The sequence below is a fragment of the Antechinus flavipes genome, chromosome 2, assembly GCF_016432865.1.
Source record: "Antechinus flavipes isolate AdamAnt ecotype Samford, QLD, Australia chromosome 2, AdamAnt_v2, whole genome shotgun sequence".
Classification (NCBI taxonomy): domain Eukaryota; kingdom Metazoa; phylum Chordata; class Mammalia; order Dasyuromorphia; family Dasyuridae; genus Antechinus; species Antechinus flavipes.
This window is the reverse complement of record NC_067399.1, coordinates 240,393,268-240,420,825: the sequence shown is the minus strand read 5'-3', so window position 1 is coordinate 240,420,825 and position 27,558 is coordinate 240,393,268. Positions and strand designations below refer to the sequence as shown.

At 35.6% G+C, this 27,558-nt stretch overlaps 1 protein-coding gene across 1 annotated transcript in view; it reads left to right on the top strand.

Moving 5' to 3' along the window:
• BCAS1 (brain enriched myelin associated protein 1) overlaps window positions 1-27,558 on the top strand; it is a 144,018-nt gene that overhangs the window by 7,831 nt on the left and 108,629 nt on the right. Inside the window, exons 2-3 of the mRNA XM_051976615.1 lie at window positions 2,994-3,069; window positions 4,041-4,119. Of these exons, the coding sequence (XP_051832575.1) occupies window positions 2,998-3,069; window positions 4,041-4,119 (151 nt within the window). The 5' untranslated portion in view covers window positions 2,994-2,997. The remainder of the gene's footprint in view (window positions 1-2,993; window positions 3,070-4,040; window positions 4,120-27,558) is intronic.

The window sequence follows — 27,558 nt, the reverse complement described above, 5'->3', positions numbered from 1 at the left end:
AGTTCTTAGAACCTTAGTTCCTGATATACAACAAATATAATGAATGCTTGTTGATTACTTCATTAGTTCATTTATAACAAAGTGGGCAATCATCAGATGAGGCTTAAAATATAACTAAACAAACTGTGATGTATGAATATAAAGAAATATTATGATCTGATGAAAAATAATAAATATTATGAATTAAGAAAAAAATGAACTCAAATAAAAAGATATAAGCAGAACTAGAACAATTTGCCCAGTGACTAAAATAATATAAATAAAAAGATCATGAAATGTAAGGCAAACTGAGTAAGACAGAGAAAAATAATAATTGTTCTAGGGAACAGATAATAAAACAAATCTCCCTCTTTCTCAGTAGAGAAGCGAGGGCCCAGCAGGGCAGAGAGTCATATGAATTTAAGACCTGGTATTCTTTGTTTTGGCTTTGTTGCAAAGAAGAGTTCAATTCTGTACTGGGGCTTTCAGGTGATAGCAGCAAAGGGCAGGGGATAGTGCACTGATTATATACAGAGGTGATTGATGGAAGGGCATTTAATTTTCTTAATAAAACTTTTTAAAAAGAAAAATGCACTTTAGTTATTGAGATATCATTAGCTCTTCCAGATTCGTAAACAACATGAAATGTTATCTAGGATTAAAGGACCAAAGCCCTTATTTACCAGGAGATTCAGCCCTGAATGATGACATGCTCTGCCCATGATTTGCTAGTAAGTAGCAAATGTATTCAGGATTTGAATCTAGAGCTTCTGATTTCAAACACATAAAACCCCATCTTCCCAATATCTTTATACTTTATAATATAGGTGGCAAAAGTTCCTTTAGTCAGGCAAATTTGAGTTCAAATCCCATCTCAAATACTTACTATGTGACCCTGAACAAGTCACTTTAATCTCTGTCTGCCTTAAGGTTCCTCATCTGTAAAATGGGAATAATAAGAGCACTTATCTCCAGGGTCGGGGTGGGAATCAAATGAGATAGTAATTATAAAGCTATTAGCACAATGACTGATACATAGTAAGTACTTTTTGTTAGGTATTATATTGTTGTTGCTGAAATACAAATTGTTCTACTTCAGTTTTCTTATTTGTATAAGGGAGGTAATAATTGCACTTACCTCCCAGGATTATTGTAAAGATAAAATGAGATGATATTGATAGATCACTTTGAAAAATCTTAAAGTGCTATATGAATACCAGCAATTAAAAAGATTAAAAGGTAGATACTTATGTCATGTGCTTTTAACATATATGACTTTCTTTTAATGAGCAATACAGAAATAATGTAGTTTAACTTCTTTTGATTATAAGAATAGTATTTAAATAAAATTGAGTAATAATCACCAAGAGTATGGTATGTATGGGGAAATATAAAATATCCTTAAAAACCTTATGAAATGAAATGTTGGATTTGGAGACAGAATACTAGTTTTCAAATGCCAGATTTGTTACTTACCACCAAGAAATTCTACCATTCCACATCTCAGTTTTCTCATCTGTAAAATGAAGGAGCTAGACCAGATGCTCTCCAAGCCCCTTCTAGTTCTAAATCTATGATGCTATGATACTTGGAGCAACTTTGAACAGGTTCCTTTCCCTCTCTGGATATCAGTTTCTCCATCTATGAAATAAGGGGTTGTATCCAAGGATATCTACAGCCTCTTCCAGTTCTAAATCCGTTGGTCTCATTAGCTTTGTTACACAGTACTTTTGGAAAACAAAAATCATTTCTCCAAATTCAAATTACAAACCAAATTTCCAACTGATTTGGCAATGAGGTTGGAATTATTTTTCTTTCCTAAATTCAGATCGCAGGCTTTTGTTGCTAGGGAACAGAATCATGCAGCAAGGATAAGAAACCTACACCGAGTCCTTGGAAACTGGGTAGCTGTTTTCACAATAAATCAAAAGTTCTGATTTCAATTCTGCTGATTTCACCTGAGCAGAAAACCTCTTATCAAACCTGCTCAGGACTAGGGGATTGTACAACTTGGATCATTTAACCCAGCATGGTCATATGCAGCTATATAGAAAAATTAGCTGGAAGCAGCAAATATATTAGTCTTTTCTCCTCCTGAATACTCCACTCTAGAGTTTCCTTAAAGTTATACCACTAACTCTGCCCTTGAATAAAGTATTATTATGGTGGCAAATATTTTTCCCCCAGAGAGAGGTTATAATTAAGGATTAGAACTGTCTCTCTCAATTTCTACTAAACACCTTCATCCAAAAATTGAATATAATTGAGTGTTCATACCCTGAGGATTCTATTGATCAGAAAACAGTGAAGGTGTTAAGAAAAAAATTAAAAGTAGGTCCCAAGAGATCTGGGTTCATATTTTAGCTGTGTACCTACCACCTACTACTCATTTGACTAGCTAGTCACTTCCCTTTTCTGATCCTAAGTTTTATTTCTATAAAATGATGGGATTGGAAAAGACATCCTAGAAGACAGGGAAAATGTTCAAGGTCAGCCCCAAGAGACTGTACAAATTATGCGATTTTAGTATGATCATTTATACCTCAGACATCAGCAAATATCACAAATCAAGGTTTGACATATTGCTTTGTTGATTGTTTAACTTAAGAAAGGTATGGAGAAAAATATTAATAATACAGGTTAAATGTAAAAGTGTGTCATGCTTACATTTTTCCTTAGAATCTGTTGTTAATCACTTACCAACATACTTCTGCTCAATGGTCTCTTGTAGTTTGAAATTTATAATTTTGTGATTTCTAAGGTTATTTCCAATTCTGATATCCTATGTAAATAAGGACTCTTCTGGCTCTGACATTGTATGTTTTATGTTCTAAGATTCACCAAGATCTAATGTGCTATAGTTTATATTCTCAAGTCCTTTTCAGCTTTGGAATCCTGTGCTCTTGAGCAAAAGTGGCTTGTTAGTTGAATTTAATGTGCAAGATTTTTGAGGGGTTATATTTTTTTAGGAAGGAATAAATAAGACTTCTGCTTGGTGTCTTTCTCTTGCACAGCACTATGGGAAATGAAATGAGTGTTCCACAAAAAAATGAAGAGCAAACGAATGAATCATCAACAGACTCTTCACAGGTAGCCTGGAAACATTTCTGTTCATATGACTTGCAATATTGCTTTCTTGATAGGATAAAATTTACAGGAGGCCCCAAGCCAAAGTACCCAAATGAAATCATGTCATAAAATTCTCTATTTAGCATAAAGCTTTACCTCCATTAAAATGCAGCCATCCTTAGGAAACTACTGTGAATTATCTTCCTGCTTTCCCTTGGGCCCTTTATCAAAAATTGCTTTTTTGATCATTCATTCATAGTATGGGTGTAATCTTGGGTAAATCCTTTTCTCTGATTGGGCAAATCACATTCCTCATCTGTAAAATGAGCAGATTAGATTAACTGATTTCCAATATTCCTTCCAGTTCTGGCGTTCTTCAGTTCTTTACAACTTCAATGATCATTCCAAGTACATATTTTCAAGTGAAACAAATTATGGATTTCATACAGTGAAAATAATTTTAAACAACACAAAGACCATTTTCTAGGAACCAGCCTGGAACCCTGAAACTTAGGAGAATAGAAAAGGAAGACTAAAAACACAAGAATCTTATCTCACCTATTTTACAGTTTCACTTGTCTAGTCCTAATTGTTTGGCTATTTCCCTACTCCTAAGACCAGGATCAGAAATTTTTTAACTGGAAGGAACTTTAAATATTATCAAAGTCAAAGCCTCCATTTACAGCAGAGTAAAATGAGATTCAGAGAATTTTCCCTTTCCAAGTCACACAGTTAGTAACTAGTTCCCATAAGAACAACTTGCATATAACACTCTTTTATTAGCTTCCTAAGTCCTTTGAATAATGGTCTGCTATGGTTTATTTCCCTAGGGCATAGCAAAAAAGTTTCTGGAAAGCCATAATTTCAATTAAGCTTAGCTGTGGGTAAAGTTCATTGGTGACATTGATTACCACATGTTCCAGTCTAGCTCAGAAAATGCAGATTCCTTTTCCTAAAAGGATTGATTCACATTAGAGTATTTGCTATTTCAGATTGCTTCTGATTCCGGATGTGTTCAAAATGGGATGCCTGTTCTAGAGTCAGTTCTCATTGTTCAACAGAAAAATGATGGTATGTACACATATAACTCTGAAATGGCAATTAAGTCAATGTACCAGACAAAATGGAAGACTTGTATTTGTGTTTTTGTGCATGTGTGTACACATATGTACTGTGAAAGCACAAAAATCTTGCACGTACCTTTTCTTATATTTATGCACAAGAATTTAAAATGGCTAAATAATAGCTCCCACTCATCTAGAGTAGATTTTTTTTTTCATTTATGAAGCACCTACTGGGAAATAAAGAAAATCAAAAGACAATTCCTGCCCTCAAAGAACACATAATAGAATCAAGGAGACAATATGGAAACAGCTATGGACAAATAAATCATCTACAGCATACAAAAGAAATAATCAAAGGTGGAAGGTACTAGATTCAAGAAAGATTGGGAAAGGCTCTTGTTTTCCTCATAACAATTCTGTATAGATACTAAAAGTATTATTGCTTCCATTTAATAGGTGGCAAATAGGTGGTAGTTGTTTGTCCTTTGTTCTGGAAGAGGTCCATGACATCACGTGAGTGATGCCATGACAAACAAGTGAATTGGATTGAAGTAAGGGAGGGTTGTGCAAGATCACTTTCTTTTCTGAGCCATCGGAGTCCAGTGGCAAGATATAGATCAGGAGATGACTCTGATTGGTGGAGTGCTAAATCTAGAGAAGGAAGATCTGAGTTTAAATCCCATTTCAGATACTTGTGAGCCTGAGCTTACCTTAAACTCTATCTCCACCAATTTCCTCATTTGTAAAATCAGAATAACAATAGCATCTACTTCCCAGACAGTTGATGGGAGGATAAAATAAGGTAACATTTATAAATATACTTTGCAGATTTAAATGTCTCTACAAGCTAACTGTGTGACCCTGAGCAATTAACTTTCTTTGCCTCAGTTTCCTCTCTGTAAAAAGAACTGGAGAAAGAAATGGCAAACCACTCTAGAATCTTCAAGAAAACCCCAAACGTATCACAAAGCGTCAGAGATGACTAAACAAAAATAAAATGATTTCTTTACTAAAGACAACTCCTATTGAGGAATTCCCCTAAACCCATGCAAATTCTCTCCACTGTTACTATAGCCTTAGTGAAAATCTTCTGTGGTACCAAGGAGAACAGGGACATGCTATAGGTCATACAACTGACACATGTGCTTCTTCCATAATAAGGTCTCTGGCATATAGCAATATATTATGGAGATCTGGAACTTAATTAGAATCTTTTCTCAAATACTGTACCAGCTTTGTCAACTGTGCTTAATAAAATTATCTATTTGAACCATTAGGAAGTGACTATTCCCTGATGACATGTTCTTTGGCTCAATTTTTGGAACCTGAGATAAAGACTTGAGTTCTGATCATGGAGTTTAATGCAGCTAACATTCTAAGAACCTAATTAGGTCCCTCCTAAGAAGGAGAGCTGGCTTCAGAGCCAGGAAGGCCTGTGTTCAAGTCCCATTTCTGATAATACTGACTGAGTAACCCTGGGCAAGCAACACATAGAATGTCTCAATGCTCTAGGCAGCTCTCCAAAACTCAGGTTGTACAGAGATATTGACTCAATGGGCAGAGATGTATTCCTCCTGCAGGTAGTTTGCTATATCGACAAAATCACAAGTGCAGTCCCAATCCTGCCCTCCTGTCTCATATGCCCAGAAAGAGGGAGGGAATGACCATGCAGTGTTATTGGCTGATATGTTTAAGATTAGGACTAGGTTAGGAGCAAGAGGCTTCAATCTTCCAAGTTGCTAAAGACTAAGAAGCACCTATAAGTATCATGGGAAGAAGAAAATTAACTCAACCCAGGTGTGGGACTATAGAGTGAAGAAAGCCTTTTGCCTTTTTTTGCCAACCATCTGCAAGCCTGAGTAGTTCCTCCTGTATGAAACTTATTTTTCAAATCTTCATTGTTCCTATCTCACCCAGATCTTTTGTTGTGGGGTTTCCTGGGAGATAAGAATTAGATCATTTCCTTCATTTCTTCCTCTTCTTTTGCTTGGCCCTGATAGAAGGTCAACCCCTCCAATATTGGAGGAGACTCACTAGGCAGGGAACATTGGATGGGGGAAAGATAGTACACCAGCAGATAAAAAAAAAGTTCACAGATCTCAATGTCCTTATCATTTAATCCTGATCTTCAATACCATCTTCAAAACTGCTGGCCCCCTCTCCTTATCTCTTTTCTGCTCTTATTCTGTACAGACTTGGCTTTGATAGGATCTAGCAGTTATAGACTAATTCTTGTGGATTTGCCCAGCTCTGGCCTGCTACTCCTGGCTTCCAAAAAAACTATGTTTGCTGTCTGCACAGCTTATAGAGATCTTGTGCTGAGACAGTCTTTTCTCACAAATACTCCTAGCTTTGTCAGCTTGAAATGCTTTATCCTCAATCCAGTGGCCAAGACTGAGTGCCCAGGAAAATAGACCTCCTTCTAATTCAGACCTCCACATTACTTCCCCTTATGGTTAAAGGCCTTAGCACTTCTCTTTCCCTCAATGGCACTCTCCATATTCAAGGCTCTTCACCCTATTTCTATTTTAACTGGTTCCCTGAAACATATCTCCCGAGCTGGAGTTTTTAATGACTCTCACCTTTTATGAAAAATTATGTCTTGCACTTAAATCACATGGGCCCTGGATCCATGACTTTACCCTATGGATTCTTGTGACTGGCTAAATTGGCTCTCTGTGTCCTAGATGGCCCCTATTTCCTCACTTGTGGCTGAGCTGAACTGACACAAATAATTAAGGGCCAAGGGAACACAGAACTTTAAACACAGTAATGGCTTAATACATATTTGCTGAGTTGACTAAATACTAGATACTTTTCCGTTGGTACCTAGGCAGCTAGATGGTGAATTGGATAGAGAGAGGAGTTCAAATGCAGCCTCAGATACTTAGTACTGTGTGACCCTAAACAATTCACTTAATCTCAGTCTACTTCAGTTTCCTTATCTGTAAAATGAGGGTATAATAGCACCTATGTCCCAAGGTTGCTGTGAGGATCTACTGAGATAATAATTATAAAATACTTAGCATAGCACCTGACATATAATAGATACAACAAATCTTTCCTTCCTTTCCTTGCTTCTTCTTTTCGTTCTTTTTTCCTTTGTTCTTTTCTTCCTTCCTTTCTTCCCCCTCTCCTTCTTTCCCTCTCTTCCTCCCTCCTTTCTTCCCTCTCTGGATTCTTCCCTCCCTCTTTCCCTTTCCTTCCTTTCTTCTTTCTTTCCTTCTCATTTAAGGATGCAGTTATTTCTTTAACTTAAGATCAAGAGTTTTATGTGAATTAATTCCCCACAGGGTAGGTCTTAAAGAATAATAATAACAATAACAACAATAACAGTAACAATAATAATAATAATAATGTTCATAGTCACTACTCTAACCCCTCTCTCATCAAGAGCTACTAAGGGGAAATTCTTAAATATAATTAATAATAACAACAGCAACATATCTTTGCAGCTTTTAGTTTGCCAAGTTCTTTCTATCTATTGTCTGACTTGATCCTCACAATAACTTTTCACAATGGGCACTACAGATCGTCTTATCCTCATTTTACAGGTAGGGAAATCAAGGCTCAGAGGCATTTAGTGACCCATGGCTATATAACTACTAAATGTCAGAAGGCAAATTTGAACCCAGGCCTTCCTGACAAGTCCAGCAACTATCTACTGCATTAGATTCTAGACTCAAAACATCCTTAAAGGAAGTTGGAAATATTAAATAAATCCAACAACAAGCATTTATCAAGAGCCAACTCTGTATAGGGCATTAGGGATACAAAGACAAAATTAAAACAATCCCTGACCTCAAACAGCTTAAATTTGACCAGGGAAATTATATAAATATATATGTATTATATATGTATGTATGTATGTATGTATAACCATTTTAAAAAATTCAAGCAAGTACAAAATAATATGGGGAAAGGGTACAGAAAGTGGAGAGTAATAGCTAGGAGGATTTGGAAGAGCCTTGTAAAGGAGATGGCACTTGAGCTGAGCTCTGGATAGCAGGGATTCTAAGAAGTGGGAATATGGAGGGAGATTATTCTAGACATAAACAGTTGATAGTACAGAAATACAGAATACATCCATTTGTATGGAAAATTGCATGTGAGAAGCAACAGGAAACTAGTAGTTTAGGTGAAATGTAGAGTGCATGAAAGGAGTGATATGCAATTAACCTAAAAAGTTAGTCTGAAACTAGGGTATAAAAGGCTTAAAATACCAAACTGAAGAATTTGTATTTTTATTTTAGAGGCAATAGGGGATCACCAGAGCTTTTTTGATCAAGGGAATAGCATGGTCAGACCAGGGTTTTAGGAAAATCATTTTGGCAGCTGTGTGGAGAATGGATTAGATAGAAGAGAGATTAGATGCAGGAATACTAGCAGACTATTGCATTGGTCCAAGAGAGAGGACATAAGGGCATGAACTATGATTATTATCATCTTTTAAATGAAGAGGAGACAGATATAACTCATGTTGTGGAGATAATCATCACAATTTGACAAATGAATTAAAACTATGGAAGGTGAGGGAAATGAAGAATTGAGGCTGTACAGCTGAGTGATTGGAATAATGTGGGTGTCATCAACAGAAATAGGGACATTTCCAAAAGTAATAGGTTTTAGAATAAAGAAAATTAATTCTGGTTCCAGATACCTTAAGTTTGAGATGCTTATAGGACAGCTAATGGGAAACATTTAATAAGCAATTGGTGATATGGGGATTGCATTCAAGAGAGAGATTAGGGATAAATCAATCCATGGAAACTAGATAGAAAGGATAGAGAGAAAAAAGAGGAGAAGGCCTAGGACAGAGCCTTGAAATGGACTTTAATTAACAGCATTATCAATGCTGTTGTTCAATTGACCTCTGTGGACCATACTATCCATGGGGAAGGCACTCTTGGCAAAGATACTGGAATGGTTTGACATTTCCTTCTTTCGTGGATTAAGACAAACAGAAGTGACTTGTCCAGTGTCACATAGCTGGTGAATAACTGAGGCCAAATTTGAACTCAGATATTCTTGACTCCAGACCTAGTGCACTCTCCACCTAGTTGCCTCCACGATAGATAACAAAACATGAATTTTAAATGCTACAAATCAGTCGAGAAGAATAGATTTAAAGAAAAGGTCACTGAATGTAGCAATTAAGATAAAATTAATAACTTTGGAGAAAGCAGTTTCATTTGAGTGATGAGGATCAATCATATTGTAAGGGACTAAGAAGCAAGTAAAAGAAAAAAAATTGAAAAAATCAGCAGAGATAACTTTTCCCTCAGAATCTGGCTATGAAATATGGTAATAGTATAGGAAAATAACTCAAAATGAAATAGTTAGGAAGGTTCTAAGTTTGGTCATTGAATGAGGGAGATCTAGACATGTTTGTATGCAGCAGGAAGGAGACAGGAATAGGTAGGAAATAAGGGAGGAAAAAAGGATAGTTGAGAGGCCAATCTGTCAAATGAGAAGAGTGGAGGGGATCAAGAGGATGAATAAAGGGATGTTGGTAAGGAAACTGTCACTTTTTCATCAGATATTGAAGTAAAAAAGGAGAGACTGAGGGATAGTAACAAGGGGATTCAAGATGCAAAGAAGAGAAAAGAGAGCTCATGACAAATGGCTTTTATTTTCTCAATGAGTTATAAAGTAAATTCTACTGCTGAGAGGAAGGGCGAAGAATTATATGAGAGGCTCGAGAATAGCAGAAAAGGTTTTGAACATTCATTGTGGAAAAGCAAAAGAATCATTTAGAGCTAGGATTAGGATATTTGAGGAAATATCAATATATTGATTGAAATCCACACCAGCATATGGGCAAGGATTGGTAAAAATAAAGTAGGGAATAAAAAATTCATATTTTAATTCAATTAAAATTTTAAACCCCATCATGAATATGCTATTTCTTGAAACAACCTATATTGGCTCACACCAGTTGTTTCTGCATTGGTCATCAGAACAGGGTAGTCTGGGGAAGCTACTCATAGACAGAGCTACCAGAATTTGAATATTCTAGAAATATTCTGGAATGTCTGAGTTAATCAGCAAGCGTTTTTGAAGGTCTTCTATGATCAAGATGTTCTGGAAGATACAGAAGCACAATATAAAGACTTCATCCTCAAGAAACATCTAGTCCATCTGATCCTTGGCATTTGTGTTATGAAATCTCCTATAAAACTGCCTAATAATATATCCTTTGGCATTCCACTCACTTTGAATGTAGTCCAAGATAAATACATCTTATAACCAAGTCTATAGTGAATCGTTTGGGGTCAAGCAAGATCACAGTGAATTTTTTCACTTTTAAAACAATCTATCAAAATGGCACAAGTATTTTGGAAATATTCCAAACAAGATTTTTAGACCCAACTTCTTTCCTTGCTCATTATCTTTTAAAGCTTCAGATCCTGTAATGAGTTCTATTTGGTAACAATACCGCAGGTGGTTTTGAATATTTTAAGCAAGTGAAGATGTTAAATAATGATTTTTTTAAAAAATCATATTACTTATTTGCATATAAATTTGCTTTGAGGAAAATGATGATTAATTTCTATTAGACTTGAGAAACTAAGCTATGAAATTAGTTTAGAATTCAATATCAGATCTACTTAATATCCTGTGAAAATTAACCACTGAGCTAACTAGTGAAATTTTTTAATGTATTTCCTAAATGGATATTACATATACTATGATTCTTAATATACTTTATTACTGACTTCAGTAGAACTCCACATGGTTTGCGAAAGTCACATACTCCAAAACTGTACCTTCTGAAAGCTCTTAATTAAGCAAAGTAAATGCAGATAATATAAATACAGTAACAACAGCTACTCCTTTACAGACTAAATCCCATATTATAATGGAAATTGCAATATAACAAAATGTTTTCAAAGTCCTGATCTATAGACCACTTGTTGCACAGAGAACTCAGTCCAGCAAAATGTCAATATAACAAAAGAATTAAGACATTTGCTTGAGTTCATTCCAGAAAATTTAACCGAATAAGCAATAAGGAAAAGTGAAAGAGATATGAACATGACTGAAAGGGGAAACAAATGTCCTTAGTGCAGAATATATAAAGGATTCCAAGATTTAATTCCACCTCTGCATTTTTTAAAAAATCATCATTGATTCTCTACTGCAATAGTCTATGTGTCATATATGTTACAAAAGCTAAAATCTCAACCCTTGGGAATTTATAATCTGAAATGATTGTTTTTTGGTCCCTTTATTCTTCCCTGATGAATTTATTGACCTTCATTTGTTAGGCCATGGGATCTACAGTTGGAAGGAAACAGGGAGATTATCTATTCCAACCAATTCATATTGCAGATGAGAAAACTGAGGACTAGAAAAAGAAAGTGATTTATCCAGAATCCATTAATCAACAGGCTATACATTAATTATATTATTAATGCTCAACACAGACTTTATTTCAAATGCCTCAATCTCACTTCTAGATTGTTCTTTTTTGTATCCATAAAATATGCTTTAAAATAGTTCCATATTTACTTACATTTTAAATACAGTGTTGCATAAACTAAACAGACCAAGTATTTTAGTGATAAAAATAGCTGTTTCCACAAGTGATATTTTCCCCTTTCTCTTTCTAAGTCAACGATTTCCAATGCTGGTGTGGGGACCTTTCGGAATGTCATAAATTAAATAAAATTCAATTTAATTTTTAAGATTAATATATCCCCTGGAGTACCTTGAGGCATGGAGAGGAAAAGAATAGTTGCAAATTTCAACAAGCTATCAGATGTTGCAGCTCCAGACAGATTGGAAATTCTTCCTTGAAACACTATAAAGAGCAAATTGTCTTAAATAAGAGCACATTGAAAAATTAAAGAACCTAATTTTTCTTTAACCTAAGCTACATTTTTAATTTAATTTGTCAATTTAAAACAGTCTTTGAAAGGTTTGCTTGGCAGGGAGAGGGTGCTGCTAATAGATGTCAGAGACAGGTAGATGATGATTCACCAGAGAAATCACACCAAGTGACACATTTTCCTTCAAATTGGCATTCTAGACTAATGTGCCTGCTTTGCAAAGATAAGGATTGCTTAAATTAATGTCTTCTACTTCCTTCTAGACTCTTTTTCTAAACATCTAAACAATCTAAACATCTAAAGATGTTTGATTCAAAGTTAAAATAACAACAACAACAACAAAAGCTTTTAAAAAAATAGAGGTGAGGATGATACTCATTGTAATTGATCTTAAATCATTTTCCTCTCACATTCACTGTCAGCTGTGTCAACAGACATATATCTTTTATATGTAAAAATATGGATTTTTATCTTTTTTTCTCAATAACAACTTTAAGCTCACTGTCAACTAATTGGATCAAACATTCTAACTAATGATAATAGCTAGCATTTATTTAGCACCTTGATTTTCTTTCTATATTATTATCATTATAGTTTTTTATTTATAAAACATATGCATGGGTAATTTTTCAACACTGACCCTTGCAAAACCTTTTGTTCCCACTTTTCCACCCCTTCCCTCCACCCCCTCCCCTAGATGGCAGTTAGTCCAATACATGTTAAATGTTAAAGTATATGTTAAATCCAATATATGTATATTTATACAGTTATCTTGCTGCACAAGAAAAATCAGATCTAGAAAGAAAGAAAAAAAAAAAAACCTGAGAAGTAAAATAAAAATGCAAGCAAACAAAAATAGAAAAAGTAGAAATGCTATGTTGTGGTCCACACTCATTCCCCATAGTTCTCTTTCGGGTTTACCTGATTTTCTTCATCCCTGAACAATTAGAACTAGGTTTGAATCATCTCATTGTTGAAGAGAGCCATATCCATCAGAATTGATCATTGTATAATTTTGTTGTTGCCCTGTATAATGATCTCCTGGTTCTCATTTCACTTAGCATCAATTCATGTAAGTCTCTCCAGGCCTCTCTGAAATCATTCTGTTGGTCATTTCTTACAGAACAGTAATATTCCATAACATCCATATACCATAATTTATTCAGCCATTCTCCAATTGATGGATATCCATTCAGTTTCCACTTTCTCACCACTATCACATTTAATCCTCACAAAAATTCTGTGAGTTGGATGCTATTATTATCCCCAATTAGCAGATGAAGAAATTGAGGCTCAAAAAAATTAAATGATTAATTAGTAAGTATCTGAACCAAGTTGGAAACTGAGATATTCCTAACTCCAAGTCCAACACTCTCCCCATTGTACCACTCTATTTAAGCATATAGAGATGTGGGTTTGTTCAAAAATATAGCTCCAGAATGCCATCTTCTTGAATTGGAGGTATAGATGACTTACAGGGTTTTTTCCCTTTACAATTTAGTAGCAAATTCTCTCTAATGTGTGAATTTTGTAATAAGCCAGTTACCACATCAGAAAAAGTGAAAACAAGCTATACATAAAACTTACATATCTTAAGCCATTTATAAGATTGAAATTTAAGAATGCAGCTGACTGGATCTTGATCATAAGGCAAGATAAGAGATCATAGCTATTGATTTGGGCCTTCCAATCAAGGTGTGTTCTGTGGCTAAACCCACCAGTATAAGTCTGATCAACTAAGCTCCAGGTCAATGAAGAAAGCAATTACTTGAGGATGAGAATTTTAGGCCTTCTTAATATACAGAAAAGCTGTCACTTTTTTGTGTACTATGATATACCATTTATACAAGTTATACCAAATGAGACTTAGAGAGTAAAAGGTCAGACTTTAAATTTAACTCAATAATCCTTTGTTTTCAAAGTCTTTGCACCTGAAGAGAAGAGAGAGACAGAGAGACAGAGAGAAGAGAGAGAGACAAAGAGGAGAGAGAGAGACAGACAGACAGACAGACAGACAGAGACAGACAGAGAGAGACAGAGAAAGAGAGAGAGAAGAGAGAGGGGGGAGGGAAGGAAGGAGGGAGGGAGGGAGAAAAGGAGGGAAGGAGGGAGGAAGAAAATAAAGGAAAAAAAGAAAAGAAATAGTACAGCTGTGATCTATTTATCAGTCTCCATTCTTTAGTCCTACTGCCTTCTCTCCCTATCCCTGGAACTCTGATCCACTTCTGATAAAAGTCTTGATTAAATGCCAATGGTCTACATTCTGCCTTGCATCAAAGTTATCCCTATGTTTGCCTTTATTTTTTCCTTTACCCCTAATTCAGAGTATGGCTCTGGCCACACCGCTTCACCTTCAGCTTTTTTATCATTGGCTGAGATGTCATTCATTGTATGAGAACAGTGTTTTTAATCTTAGTTGTGTCATAGACTCTTTTGGTAGTCTGATAAAGCTATGGACTCATCACAATGATTCTTTTTTTTTTTTGTAAAAATGGTCACTAAAATATTAAAAACAAAGGAACAAAAAAAAAAAACAAATTCATAGACTACAGAGCAAGAACCCCTGAAATAAATGATCCCTGAGGTCCTTTCTCTACCTCTGATCTTCTATAATGATAGTCTTAATAAAATTATCATGTGCATTTTTAAAAGTAAGAAAAGGGGAAGAAGAAGAGGAGGAGGAAAATGAAGAGAAAAAAGAGAAGAAGAAGAAGAGGAGGAGGAGGAGGAAGAGGAAGAGGAAGAGGGAGGAAGGAAGGAAGGAAGGAAGGAAAGAAAGAAAGAAAGAAAGAAGGAAGGAAGGAAGGAAAGAAAGAAAGAAAGAAAGAAGGAAGGAAAGAGAAGGAAGGAAAGAAAGAAAGAAAGAAAGAAAGAAGAAAGAAAGAAGAAAGAAAGAAGAAAGAAAGAAAGAAAGAAAGAAAGAAAGAAAGAAAGAAAGAAAGAAAGAAAGAAGGAAGGAAGGAAGGAAGGAAGGAAGGAAGGAAGGAAGGAAGGAAGGAAGGAAAGAAGGAAGGAAGGAAGGAAAGAAAGAAGGAAGGAAGGAAAGAAAGAAAGAAAGAAGGAAAGAAGGAAGGAAAGAAGGAAGTAAGGAAGGAAAGAAAGAAGGAAGGAAGGAAAGAAAGAAAGAAGGAAGAAAGAAAGAAGGAAAGAAAGAAGGAAGGAAAGAAAGAAGGAAAGAAAGAATTAAGCAGAGGCTTCCATAAAATTTTACTTTCCTAGCCTTTACCAGTTACTTGGCGCTTATCAGATTTCCACATCAATTTTTACACCCAAATTCTCACTTGTGTGTATGTGTGTGTATGTATGTACACATATATTCAGAGAAGTGTGTGTATATATGCATATGTGTAAATATATTAAAACATATGTGTGAATATATACATAAATGTGTATGTGCATTCAGAGAAGCAAAAGGGTCTCATTTTTCTTCTCCCTTGATTCCTTCTTAATACAATTTGTCAGTTGGGTCTACTGTTGAAAAGATTTGCTTGGTATTCACTGTTAATGGATGGCAGAGACAGCAGCAGGATGATTTATCTGTCAGAACACAGAGACTGACATTTTCCAGCAACAGAAGAATATGTCTGCTCCAGCTGGATAAGATACTTTAAAATTAATTCCTTCAGACTTCTTTATATTCTCATTTATATTTTTAAGAAAGTAATTATCTGATTTTTTCCTAAGAAAATATGTAATTTCTTTTAGATTAAAATTTCATTTTTTGAAAAAAAAAATCATACCTACCATTCTATAAAACATCTGTGATTTCATCATTCTAAGCTACTCTTTCCCCATTAGAGAAGATGTCTTAAGTTCTCTTGACCAGAAAAGAAAAGGAAATTAATTACTTGGAAATAGTCCTAGCTATTGGCCTCTCTAAATTTATCTAGTTTTATCCCCAGATTACAAACACATAATCAATAACTAAAGCCTCACCATTTGGTAGTACCTGCCATAGTTATGATCCACTAGTAGAATATTCAAGATTGGAGCATAATCATTACCTCTTGACAGATTGGTGAAGGACTCAAGATGCAGAAAAAGGCATGTACTTTTTTGGATGCAACCAGTATGGGACTTTATTTTGCTTAGCTAAATATATTTGTTTTTTCCCCAGTGGAGAGAGGCAGGAACATAAGGGGGAATTAGGGAAAGAGAAGGAAGGAAGGAAGGAAGGAAGGAAGGAAGGAAGGAAGGAAGGAAGGAAGGAAGGAAGGAAGGAAGGAGGAAGGAAGGAAGGAAGGAAGGAAAGAAGGAAGGAAGGAGGGAGAGAAGGAAGGAAGGAAGGAAGGAGGGAGAGAAGGAAGGAAGGAAGGAAGGAGGGAGAGAAGGAAGGAAGGAAGGAAGGAGGGAGGGAAGGAAGGAGGGAAGGAAGGAAGGAGGGAAGGAAGGAAGGAAGGAGGAAGGAAGGAAGGAGGGAGGGAAGGAAGGAAGGAAGGAGGGAGGGAGGGAAGGAAGGAAGGAAGGAAGGAAGGAAGGAAGGAAGGAAGGAAGGAAGGAAGGAAGGAGTGAACCTTTTTTATGTAGAAAAGAGTACAGAAGGAAAATCAGAAACATAGCAGCAGTTTTCAAAGCTACAGAATGAATTTATATACTAAATGTATAATGGCAAACCATACATAGTTCCATGTACAAACCTCTTTTTCCATTATGCTAGCTATGTGGAAATATTCTTTTTATTTTGTATTTAAGTTACTAATAATAATAATAGAATTGAAAGTTATCTCCACATCAAGAGGAGGCATCAGAATAGGGATTTTTGTGAAAATTTCTCCTATTGATAACAAATAAATATCAAAACCTTTTCAAACATAAGTTAATGGGCCAGTGACAATACTACAAAAATCCAGTTCTCTAAACTGCTTCCCCCTACTGCTACTGAGATTGTCAGTACCTCAATAAACCCCAGTGACCTTAGAAGAAAAGCAGACAGTCATAAAAACCCCATGTTATGTGGGATACTTTCTTACAATACAGAGTAGTGGATCATAACCAGAGAAACAATCAAAATAACTGAAATAGGAAGCAAAGGCCACAACTACCCTCTCTACTGTCAAATAGATTCCAAATCACTAAAGGAAATATTATGTGAATGAGAAAATGGTATTAAGGAATTGAAGACTTGTCTTCTAGTCTCAGCCTTGCCACCAACCAGCTGTATGCTTTTGATCAAATCTCTTCACCACTCTCAGTTTTTATTCCCCATATGCAAAATAAGGAGATTAGAACATAAGAATGATTTCAATATTTAAAGTATTTTAAATTTAATTTTATTAATTTTTCTTATTAGCAAGCATTTATTGTCTCTCCTTCTTACTCCAACATTGGGCAAGTCACTTCACTTCTTAGAAGACAGTTTCCTCCTCTATAAGATGATCTGGATAGACTAGATGGTCTCTGAGATTTTGCCCCCTTGGGAATCCTATGATGCTATGACTATGACTATGATCTTTCATATCACACATACCTAGATCCTGTCCAGTACAGTTCTTCTCGGTCATTCATTTGTTCATTTGAAAATATTTATTAGGTATAAGATACTAAGTGCTGTGAAGTGTTATCTTGTTTTTATTTTATATATTATACATGTATATATGCATATACACATACATGCACATATATATATTTATGATACTTTGTGTATATATATAAATATGTGAATACACACCACACACACATATATGTATGTATATGTATATGTTTATATTTATATATGTACATGTGGTTTCCCCACTAGAACATAACCAAGAGCAGAGGTTATTCTCCTTTACTTTTTATCACCAAATTCCTACCCAGTGCCTGGCACATAGAAAGCATTTTATAGATACTTTTTAGCTAACTGATTGATTAAAATATGACATCTACCATCAAGAAGATTATAATTCAAAACAGCATATATCAAGGACTAAAAGCCCAATGGCGTTCCACCCAGAACTGTACTCCCACAAAGCACAATGAGATTTCTCTAATCTTCCTGAGTTCCACATCCAGAATCTTTTGAGCTAGCCTTTATTCTAATACTAGTTCCCATTCTGTAGCAGTTTCTTCACATCAGCCACCTGAGGTAAGTGATGAAAGTGTGATTATCATCATATGCATTTGTAGATGAGGAAACTGGAGTTCACAGGAGTTGAATGAATTGCTCTGGGTCACACATTTTGGAAGCAATATTGAGGAAAAGATTATGGGATCATAAGGTCCCTTTCCCTTTCTCTCAGTTATCCTCCCTTCCTCTCCTCCTAAAAGTCCAGGCAATATCAAATTTCGTAAACATGACATGGAGAAAAGAAGCAGGGTACAGAAATTTGAGGAAGAGCTGTGTTTATTTTGTAATTTTGATTTCTACTACTTCTGTGACCCCAGGCATGTCACTTTCTGGTCCTCAACTTTCTCATCAGAGAGAGACAGAGAGAGGGAGAAAGGAAGGGAAGAAAGGGAAGGAGGGAGGAAGAGGAAGAAAGAACTGATAAGACTTCTAAGATCTACCTCTAAATTATGGTCCTAAACCCCAGTTTTTGGTTTGTTTTAAATTTCATCTATAGATAGATAGATAGGTATATATATACATATGCATACATATATACATAAGCAAAAAGGAGTACTTATAATGCCTTGTATTTAGGTGGTTATTCTTTACATAGAACCCTATATGTTTGTATGCACATTTCTTTGAACTTAGAAAATAAAAATGTTTCATTTTCAATATAGAAATTTATGGACATAGTATATATCTGTGTTGTTATGAATGCAAGTTATTGTGAAGTCCTGTAATCATCTAGTGATGATGTGCAACAGACCAGCTTAAGAACCTGAATAAAAATCCCAAATGGGCAGAGAGAAAAATTTCCTTTATGACATTTAAGCATGTTGCTACTTCTGTTTAAGTTCCTTGGAGACTCTTTCCTACTCTCTCATTTCCATTAACTGATTCTCTTGGCAAATCATTTTTATTTCATAATTAACACTGCCTGACTTAATTAGACTTCTACATAGCTGGTAGGTACTTAACATATAACCTGCTCTTTGCCTATCTGAGATGGAAATAACTCCAGAAATCATATTCCAGTAAAAATATGGAAATGCTGACATGATCTCAGAAACATCATTGATATTAACTGTCTGTGTCTGTGAGAGAGGCATCGTGGGTGGGAGAGAAAACAGAGAACTCACACATCTGTATAAGAAAGAACATAACAATCAGCTGACCATTTCCTCTTCTCTCATTTCTCATCCCTGGGGTCAATTCCAACCAGATTTTCTGCCTGAAATAGACTAAGCGTCCAAACTTATACACAAAATTTTAAACTTTGTTTACTGAACAATTTGCAAACCCATTTTTTTCTGAACCTGTCATTCTTATTCTTGCATTGGCCTGGAAAGAATTTGTGAGAACTTGAAATGTTTCTTTACTTCATACACACACACACACACACACACACACACACACACACAGAGGGGGGGGGAAGGAAGGAAGAGAAAGAAAGAAAGAAAAAAAGGAAAGAAGTAAGGAAGAGAAAGAAAGAGAGAAAAAGAAAAAGAAAGAGAAAGAAAGAGAAAAAGAGAGAGAGAGAAAGATAGAAAGAGGGAGAAAGAGAGAGAGAGGGATGGAGGGAGGGAGGGAAGGAAGGAGAGAAAGAAGAAAGGAAGGAAGAGGAAAAAAAACCTCAAACATCATAATAACTCATTTTCCTGGTCATTAAAATTTATAAGGCCCTTCCTTTACATATCCCTATATTATAGAGAGTGCTGGTATTGTTATCTCTCCATTAATAGATGGGGAATGAAACCCAAAGAAGAAAATTATTTGCCCAAGATCACATAGTCAGTAAATGATTAGGCCACAACTTAAAGCTAGCTCTTCTGTCAATGTTTTTTCCACTATTTTAAACTCTAATTCTAGACCCTGACAACTGGTAATCATTAAAGACTTAAGGGAATATTTTGATAGAAGTTGAGAGTTAGCTACTGCACTTCAGCCAGATTTCTACTACATACATTTATTTTTTGTCATTTGGGGTTCGGGTTTGTTTTAACAAGTGCCTGAATGAGAATTTACCACCTACCACCCTAAAAACATATCCCATGAAACTATTTGTTCCTGGAGTTCCTTTGTAAAAATTTCTTGATGTTTTGCTTTTAGTAAAAAGAAAAGCATAAAAATCAATCTCTCAGATATCTTAAAAACCCAAATTACTTATAACTATTGCCCCTGAGCTATTACTGTATTTGCCACATAGATGTGTATTTGAGGACCTTAAAACCTGTGAGCATCTTTAAACACAAAAAAGCAACAAAAGAATTGAAATGACCACAACATGTGAAAGCTACAGAATGAGAGTCTCCTTAGCCTAATTATTTAGAAAAATTTTCAAAAAAACCTAATATAAAAGATGAGGTCTAGGATATCAATGTATATTCTAATATGATTATACATCAACATACAGTTCATATTTCTGTTGAAATGACTCATTTGTAGCTGAGAGAAATCAATGAGTTACTCCATGTTCAATGACAAAGTAATTCCATAGGACTACAAAACTCTTTGCTAGACCATTAATACTTGTGATCACAAATATATAAATGAATTCCAAGTGCACCAACACTGCCAAAATTAGACTTTCAACTCAATTCAATAAGGGAGAATTTTGTGATATAATGGAAATATCCCTGAATTTTGAATTATCAGAGCTAAATTCAAATTCTAGCTATGATTTACTTTATGGGTTCTCTGAATAAGATGCTCCTCTTCTCTAGACTTAAATTACCTCATCTGTGAAATAAGAGCACTGAACTAAATTAGAAGTTTGAAATAATTTTTTTCTGGCCTAGATCCTTTGAGTAGTATGTTAAATCCATAGATGCCATTTTAAAATAGTGTTTTTAAATACAAAGAAATAAAACCTGTAGCAATACAAAGGAAATTGTAATGTGATAAAGTATATACAGGAGAAGTCAAACCATGCTGTGAGGACTGCTTCTAGCTAAGGAAATTAGTTAGTCAAGGTCGCAGAGAGGAGATGGCACCTTTAGGCTGGGCTTGAAAATTGTATTTGCATTTTTTAAGAAGAATATTGACAGAATGAGGGAGACATTTTGTTTCAAAATGTCCATTTAGAATCCTGGAAGATTTATTTTTACAATATTAGCAGCTTAATCTTTGTTTCAGAGGAATATTCATAGCAACAATATAGCCAGACCACTTAAGTATCAAAATGTAATTAATTGCTTTATATCATAATTGTCCAGTGTCCTACCACATAGATCATTCAATATATTTGTTGAATTAATGAATCAAGTGACAGTACTGATTGGCAAAAGAAGCTACCCATGACCAAAAATAAGCAGAGAAGTCAGTGAAGACAATCCTGGATTAGAAATCTTGGAACTTAAATTTCAATCCTAACTCTGTCACTAGCTAGTTATAGAACCATAGGTAAGCCACATTAGCTCTCTGGATCTCACTTTCCTATCTCTGAAATAATGGAGTTCTACTAGATAATATCTAGAGTCCCTTGCACGGTCCCAGAATCTCAGAGTTGAAAAAGAATACAGAAGTCATTTTGTCCAAAATAGATCTATAAAGGAATTCACTTTAGAACACCCACCAACACTGAGCTTACTCTCTCCCAAGCTAGCCCATTCTATTTTTGGAAAGTCAAATTGTTGTTGATAGTAATGTTTTGTTTTCCCCTTACATCAAACCTAAATTTGTCTCTCTATAGCCTCTACTCATCACTTCAAGTTCTGCCTCTGGAACAAAGCAGAGCAAATGTAATGTCTTCCAAATATATTTAATCCCACATGTATATTTTAGCATTTCCTTCAGATTCTTGAAGACAATTAGCATGTCATAAAGTCCTCTCTTCTCTCTCTTAATCATCTCCAGTCACCTACAGTAAACCATTGTATGGCTTCATCTTGAAGTCTCTTGGCAACCTGTTCATCATTCTATAGACTTGTCAGTGTCTTCTCAGAATACAATATTCAAGTGTGGTCTTAATAGGACAGAGAAAAAAAAACAATATTATCACATCTTGTGTCTTACACAATTGTTATCCAGTTATTTCAGCCATATTCAACTTTTTATGGCCCCATTTGGGAAAAATGGCAGATATATGGCAGAGATACTGGAATGGTTTATCATTTCCTTCTCCAGCTTATTTTACAGATGAGAAAACTGAGGCAAGCACACAAGTGATTTGCCCAGGGTCACACAGCTCCTAAATGTTTGAGGCAGCATTTGAATTCAGATCTTCCTGACTCCAGGATTTGTACTCTATCTACTGTGCTACCTAGCTATCCCTATCTGTCTTATACATACTGGACTTTTAATAAATATTTATAGGTAAATTGATTGTGTTTTGGGAACAGGGTAGAGAGGATGTCTCTCAATGCAGGCTAAGCTTATGTAAATTATTTTAGTGCTGTAGTAATCTGAAATTCTATGACTCCAAGTAAGGTATGTACATTGTCCATATATCGATCTTGAATGACCCAGCAATTCTTTTCCTTGTAACTAAACACTGAGATGTCATTTTTTCAATGAAAATCTCGTCCATTTAACTACCAAACACTCATCTGAGATGTTATTTCCACAATTGTGATAATGTTCAAATTACCATAGTCAGACACTCATAACAATCACATAATTATTGAGCTCCTTTCCTATTTGTTCTGGCATTGTAGTTCAATCTGCCTTTACCTCAATTCATATAGCCAAGCCTACAGCTTTCAGTGAGAAACATTCCCTACTCAAAGCTTATCAGGTGATGAAAAGCCTAGTAAGCTCATCTGTTGAAAGAATGAATAGAATCATTGTCTTCTGAAAGTGAATACTGTATTATACTGAGGATAGGAATTAGAAATAATGAAGTTTTCTTTGGCCTAAAAGAGAAATTTCAATGTGTATCTGGTCTTTATTAAGCATTTTGCTTAAGGGTTTGTAGGATTGTCTGGTTTCTGAGCCAAATTAATCCAGGATTTGAGGGAATGGAGAACATGAAAATAAATGGAGGTTCTCTTATGCATGCATGTTTTCCCAAACAGTGGTAGTCATGGATTATTGAGAGGAATCTTAGAATACAGAATCTTATAGCTTGAATAGAATGTTACAGCTGAAAGAAAGCTTGAGACAGAGAATGTTAAAACTGGGAGGAGCTGTAGAAAACAGAACGATACAGTTAGACTGTGATGATGTGGAAGAAGGCATGGAACAGATAAAATAACAGTTGGAAGAAACCATAGAATATTGAATGTCAGAGGCATACTTAACCCAAACAGTAGCTCACTCACAGATAAAATAAACTGAGACTTGCAGAGAAGTAACTTACCCAAGATCTCATAGCTAACTAGTGGCACATTTGGACTATGTCTTTTTTTTTTTTTTTCTAGGAAGCCATCCAGGAAGTACTTGGCATTACTTCATTATTCTATAAGTTCTGAGTATGATACAGTTAATCCCAGCTCTAATTGGGAAGACAAACTTATCCCAAATCTGTCTTAAAGTTTTCCCAGCAGAGGCTATGATATTTAATCAGTCATGTTTCATTAAGGAAGTAGAAGAACCAATATGATTAGAATTATTTTACCCTCCAAGATAGAAGTCACCAAAAACTGAGCAAGACTGTGTAAGCTTCAGTTGTTATCCCTTGAAAAACAGTTGGTTTGTTTTTGCCCTAATTCTATATAATAAACTATTTTTTAAAAGCTGTTTTACCCAGTCAGAAGAAAGGCTAACTAACACGCAGTTGAGAAGCCATACCTTCTTACAAGGAAAACTTGTCCAAAGCTGAAAAGAAAGCAAATAAAAGCAAATGTATAGAGCAATTGGATACAGAAACATCTGTAGAGGGCCTGGGCAGATGATTTAGCTGATACATAGTATCTGACACTACTATATAATGCTAGCCATTATTATTATAATGAGATGAGAATTTATATCTGTATCTGCAAATAAAGATATAGACAAAGATCTCTCTCTACATGGTTTAACATATCTGCTAACAGACTCTGCCCTCAGTGGAGAATAGAACCTCAAGTGTTGTTAAGTGGGGAAAGTGGCTGCCCCAGGCTGCAGTTACAACAATGGCATTTGCTTAACTTCATACAGGTTGTTCTAACACTTGTAAATTTATAGCCCATGAAAAAACAAAAGTGAATCTCAAGATTAGAAGCATTGTTGGAGTCAAAATCTGAGCTGGGTAGGCATAGGCAAGGTGCTTAAAGTGGGGAGGAGAAATATTCTGTCTAATAAACGTCCAAGTGTTCATTCTGAGAATTCTCTTCTCTACGACCCCCAGGACTTTTGTGTGAGCAATAAGTTAAAGTACATTCATAATGGAAGCTCAAAGCTTCATACAGGCAATACATTTAAGGCAATTATTGGGGGGCAGTCTTTCTTGTTATTTTTTTTATACAAGCATAAAGAGATATGGCCTAAACTACAGCAAAATGGATCCAGAACTTGTTGAGTGACCACAGCCACAGAGTAGTAATTACTGCAACAATGTTGACTTGGTAGGACATTTTTCAGAGGAGTGCCCAAGCATTTTTCCTTGGCCCTGTGTATTCAACACTTTTTATTAATGCATTGGAAGAACTCATATATAGTATACTCTTCAAATGAGCAGATGATTACTCAAGACTAGAACTGACCATTAGGATTTAAAAAGAATTTTGATCAGCTGTAGCATTACATAGAATCTAATAAACGGTTAAAATTGTGACCAAAAGAAAAAGAAAAACACCGTACCATGAGCTTTAGAGAAACATAATATTTAAAATAAGTAATGTAATATAATATAGCCCCATTATATTTTTCTCCTGGTAAGACAACCCTGCAGTATTGTGTTCTGTTCTGGGAACCCCCTATTTCAAAGTTATTTGTTTGAGATATATCACCAAGTGATAATATTGAAGTAGGCACCAAATGTTGAGGTTCAGTCATGTGAAGAATTCACAATAGCCATTCTCTTTGCCAAGGGTTAGATTTATTTAGAAGAGATTGTAGACAAAATGAAGAGATAGGGTAGACACCAGGAATGGTAAATATGAAATGGATTTGGGAGAGCATATAGTTAGCAAGAAAAGGGGGTTTTAACAATTAACAATAGAAAAGACAAGCTCCCTAGTAGAACTCCTAATTAACCAGGAGAAAAGAAATCTCCATGAGGTGGGAGTATACCATTGACTGTCAGCCTAAATCTATAGAGGACTCTAATTAGTTAGCTATAAGAAAGAGAAAGATAGTGTGAGGCATGTGGGGGAGGGGAGATGAGAGGAAAGACCCCACATGACATGGGGAAGAGTGAAGGAAAAGATAACATGAAGCAGAATGTGGTGATGGGCTTAACCCAAGAATAATTCAGCAAAGAGGGTGTGAGCCATAGGCAGATTTATAGAGAAAATTTAACCTCAAGGGTTTGACATAACTTGAATTTTTTACTGAACACAACCAGGTGGGGCTACCCATGACCTCCACAGAGTTTGGACTATGAGATTGACCTGATCCCTAGCAGTGCCCTTCCCTGATCATCTCAGGGAGTAATTTTATCAGTATTTCAGTCTTTCTCTGCCAGCCCCGCACAGTTACTCAGGACCTCATCAGAAGGACAGAGAGAAAATAACTAGCACCAAGAATAGGGTGGCTAAAGTGTTTTAAAGCCTCTAAATTATACCCTAACAGGATTGCTTGTAGTAACTGGAAATACCAAGCCTAGAAAACAAAAGGAACAGAGGAGCACTCGTGAACTATCTTTAATTATTTGAAGGGCTATCAAGCAGAAAGTGTTTAAAGTTTCTTCTTGGCCCCCCAGAGCAAAACTAGAAACAATGGATAAAAAATTCAGAGGAACAGACTGAGGATTAAAATAAATCAATTGATTCAGGAACTCCTTTCACCCAAAGTTCCCACAGATGCTAATTCTGAATTCATATGTGCTGATTGGCTCTGGTACTAGGATTCAACAAGGGTCATTTCCTCTTTTGGCTCATTGCTCCCAAAGTTATTCTAGGAAACCTTCTAAATAAAACTTACATTTGGCTCCTATGTGTGTGTACTGATATATTAAATAAAAGACTCAATGAATGAATGAAAAAAGGATAGAAGCCAGACTTGCAATTTAATTAGTATGAGAATTCAAATTTCCAGGTAAGAAAGCTCCCTTTACAAAGCAGACAGCACTTCTCTAATTCATCTGATTTATAGTTGTTTCTCTTTAAGATTAAGTATTTGGCCAGTATCACATAACCAATATGTGTCAGAGATGGAACTTGAATCCAGTGCTTCCTGCTTTGAAGTCAGCTCCCTACCTATTACATGATTTATTATGTGCTTGTCATCATACTAAGATTGGGAATTCAGATGCAAGCAAGACAGTCTTTATTCTCAAGGAGTTTATGGGAATATTAGGGAAAGACAATACATAGAGGGGAAGTAGAAAGTATGTTGGGGTTGGGGAGGAGCAGTTGAGTCAGAGGGTTATTAGAAGGGCTAGCGAGTATGCATAGTTTGGAAATGATTCCAAGCAAGATAATGCAGGAGCACCATGCTAGCCCTGGGTCACAGGGTCAGAGTCCAAATTCTATTGAGAAGAGGAAGATGAAGAGAACGGTGGGGTACAGGCAGCATAGCCCTGACATAGCTGGGAAATCATATGAATGCTTAAATGCAGCAGGCAAGACTGAAAGCTCATCTCTCAGATAAAAATGTCAGGGTCAGAGTCCAAAATTTAGGTAAAGGCATTCAAGGGAGTAATAATGTATACATTTACTTCACTCCATGGAATATGCACCAAACACAAGGGAGTTACAGAACAGAAACTTAACAACAGAATAGAAACATAAAGCCCTTGTACTCATTACTTCCCTTTAATCAATCATTAAGTACCTACCATAGACCAAAGTTGTTTATACAATGGGTCATGATTCCATATAAAGTCGTATCATTGAATATAGGGATTATGAAAAATTTGACAATAGGAACAGGTTCCTGAGTACAACAACCAAAATTAATTCAAAATCAAATGCATAATGAACTTTGCTCTTATATAGAATTCTACTGAAGAATGGCACGGTCACACCTCTTTTTCAACAAACAAGTTGTATGAGAAAATCCCCTTCTTTTTGTTTCTCTATAAAGGCCACTCCCCAGACTTTTAAACTTGGGAGTTCTTGAATTTAGGATTACCCACAAGGCAATTACGAAGACTGGCACTACTTAGGAATCTCCCTTTTCTGTCTAGAAGGCTAAATTTGAGCATTCAAATGTTTAAGTCCTCCTCTACACAGAAGTTTGACTTCATAAATATTGCTCACAAATTACCCACTTGGGCCAAGTGGATGTCCACATTTCTGCCACAACTCTGGGTTTCTCTGGGAGATCTATTTATTACCCAATTGTTGCCATCTCCTGTAAATAAAATGGAATTCTCTTGTGGCTCTAACTCAAGGAAATCATTTTCAGTGGGGGAAGAAGAGAGGAAGTAGAAAAGACATCATGAATGAGTACTGGAATAAACATGCTGTAGTGGACAAGCATCTAACATTATTTACACCCTTGTTCCGCTACTGATTGCCTGTGTGAACTTAACCCACTGGCCTTCTTGCTGTTC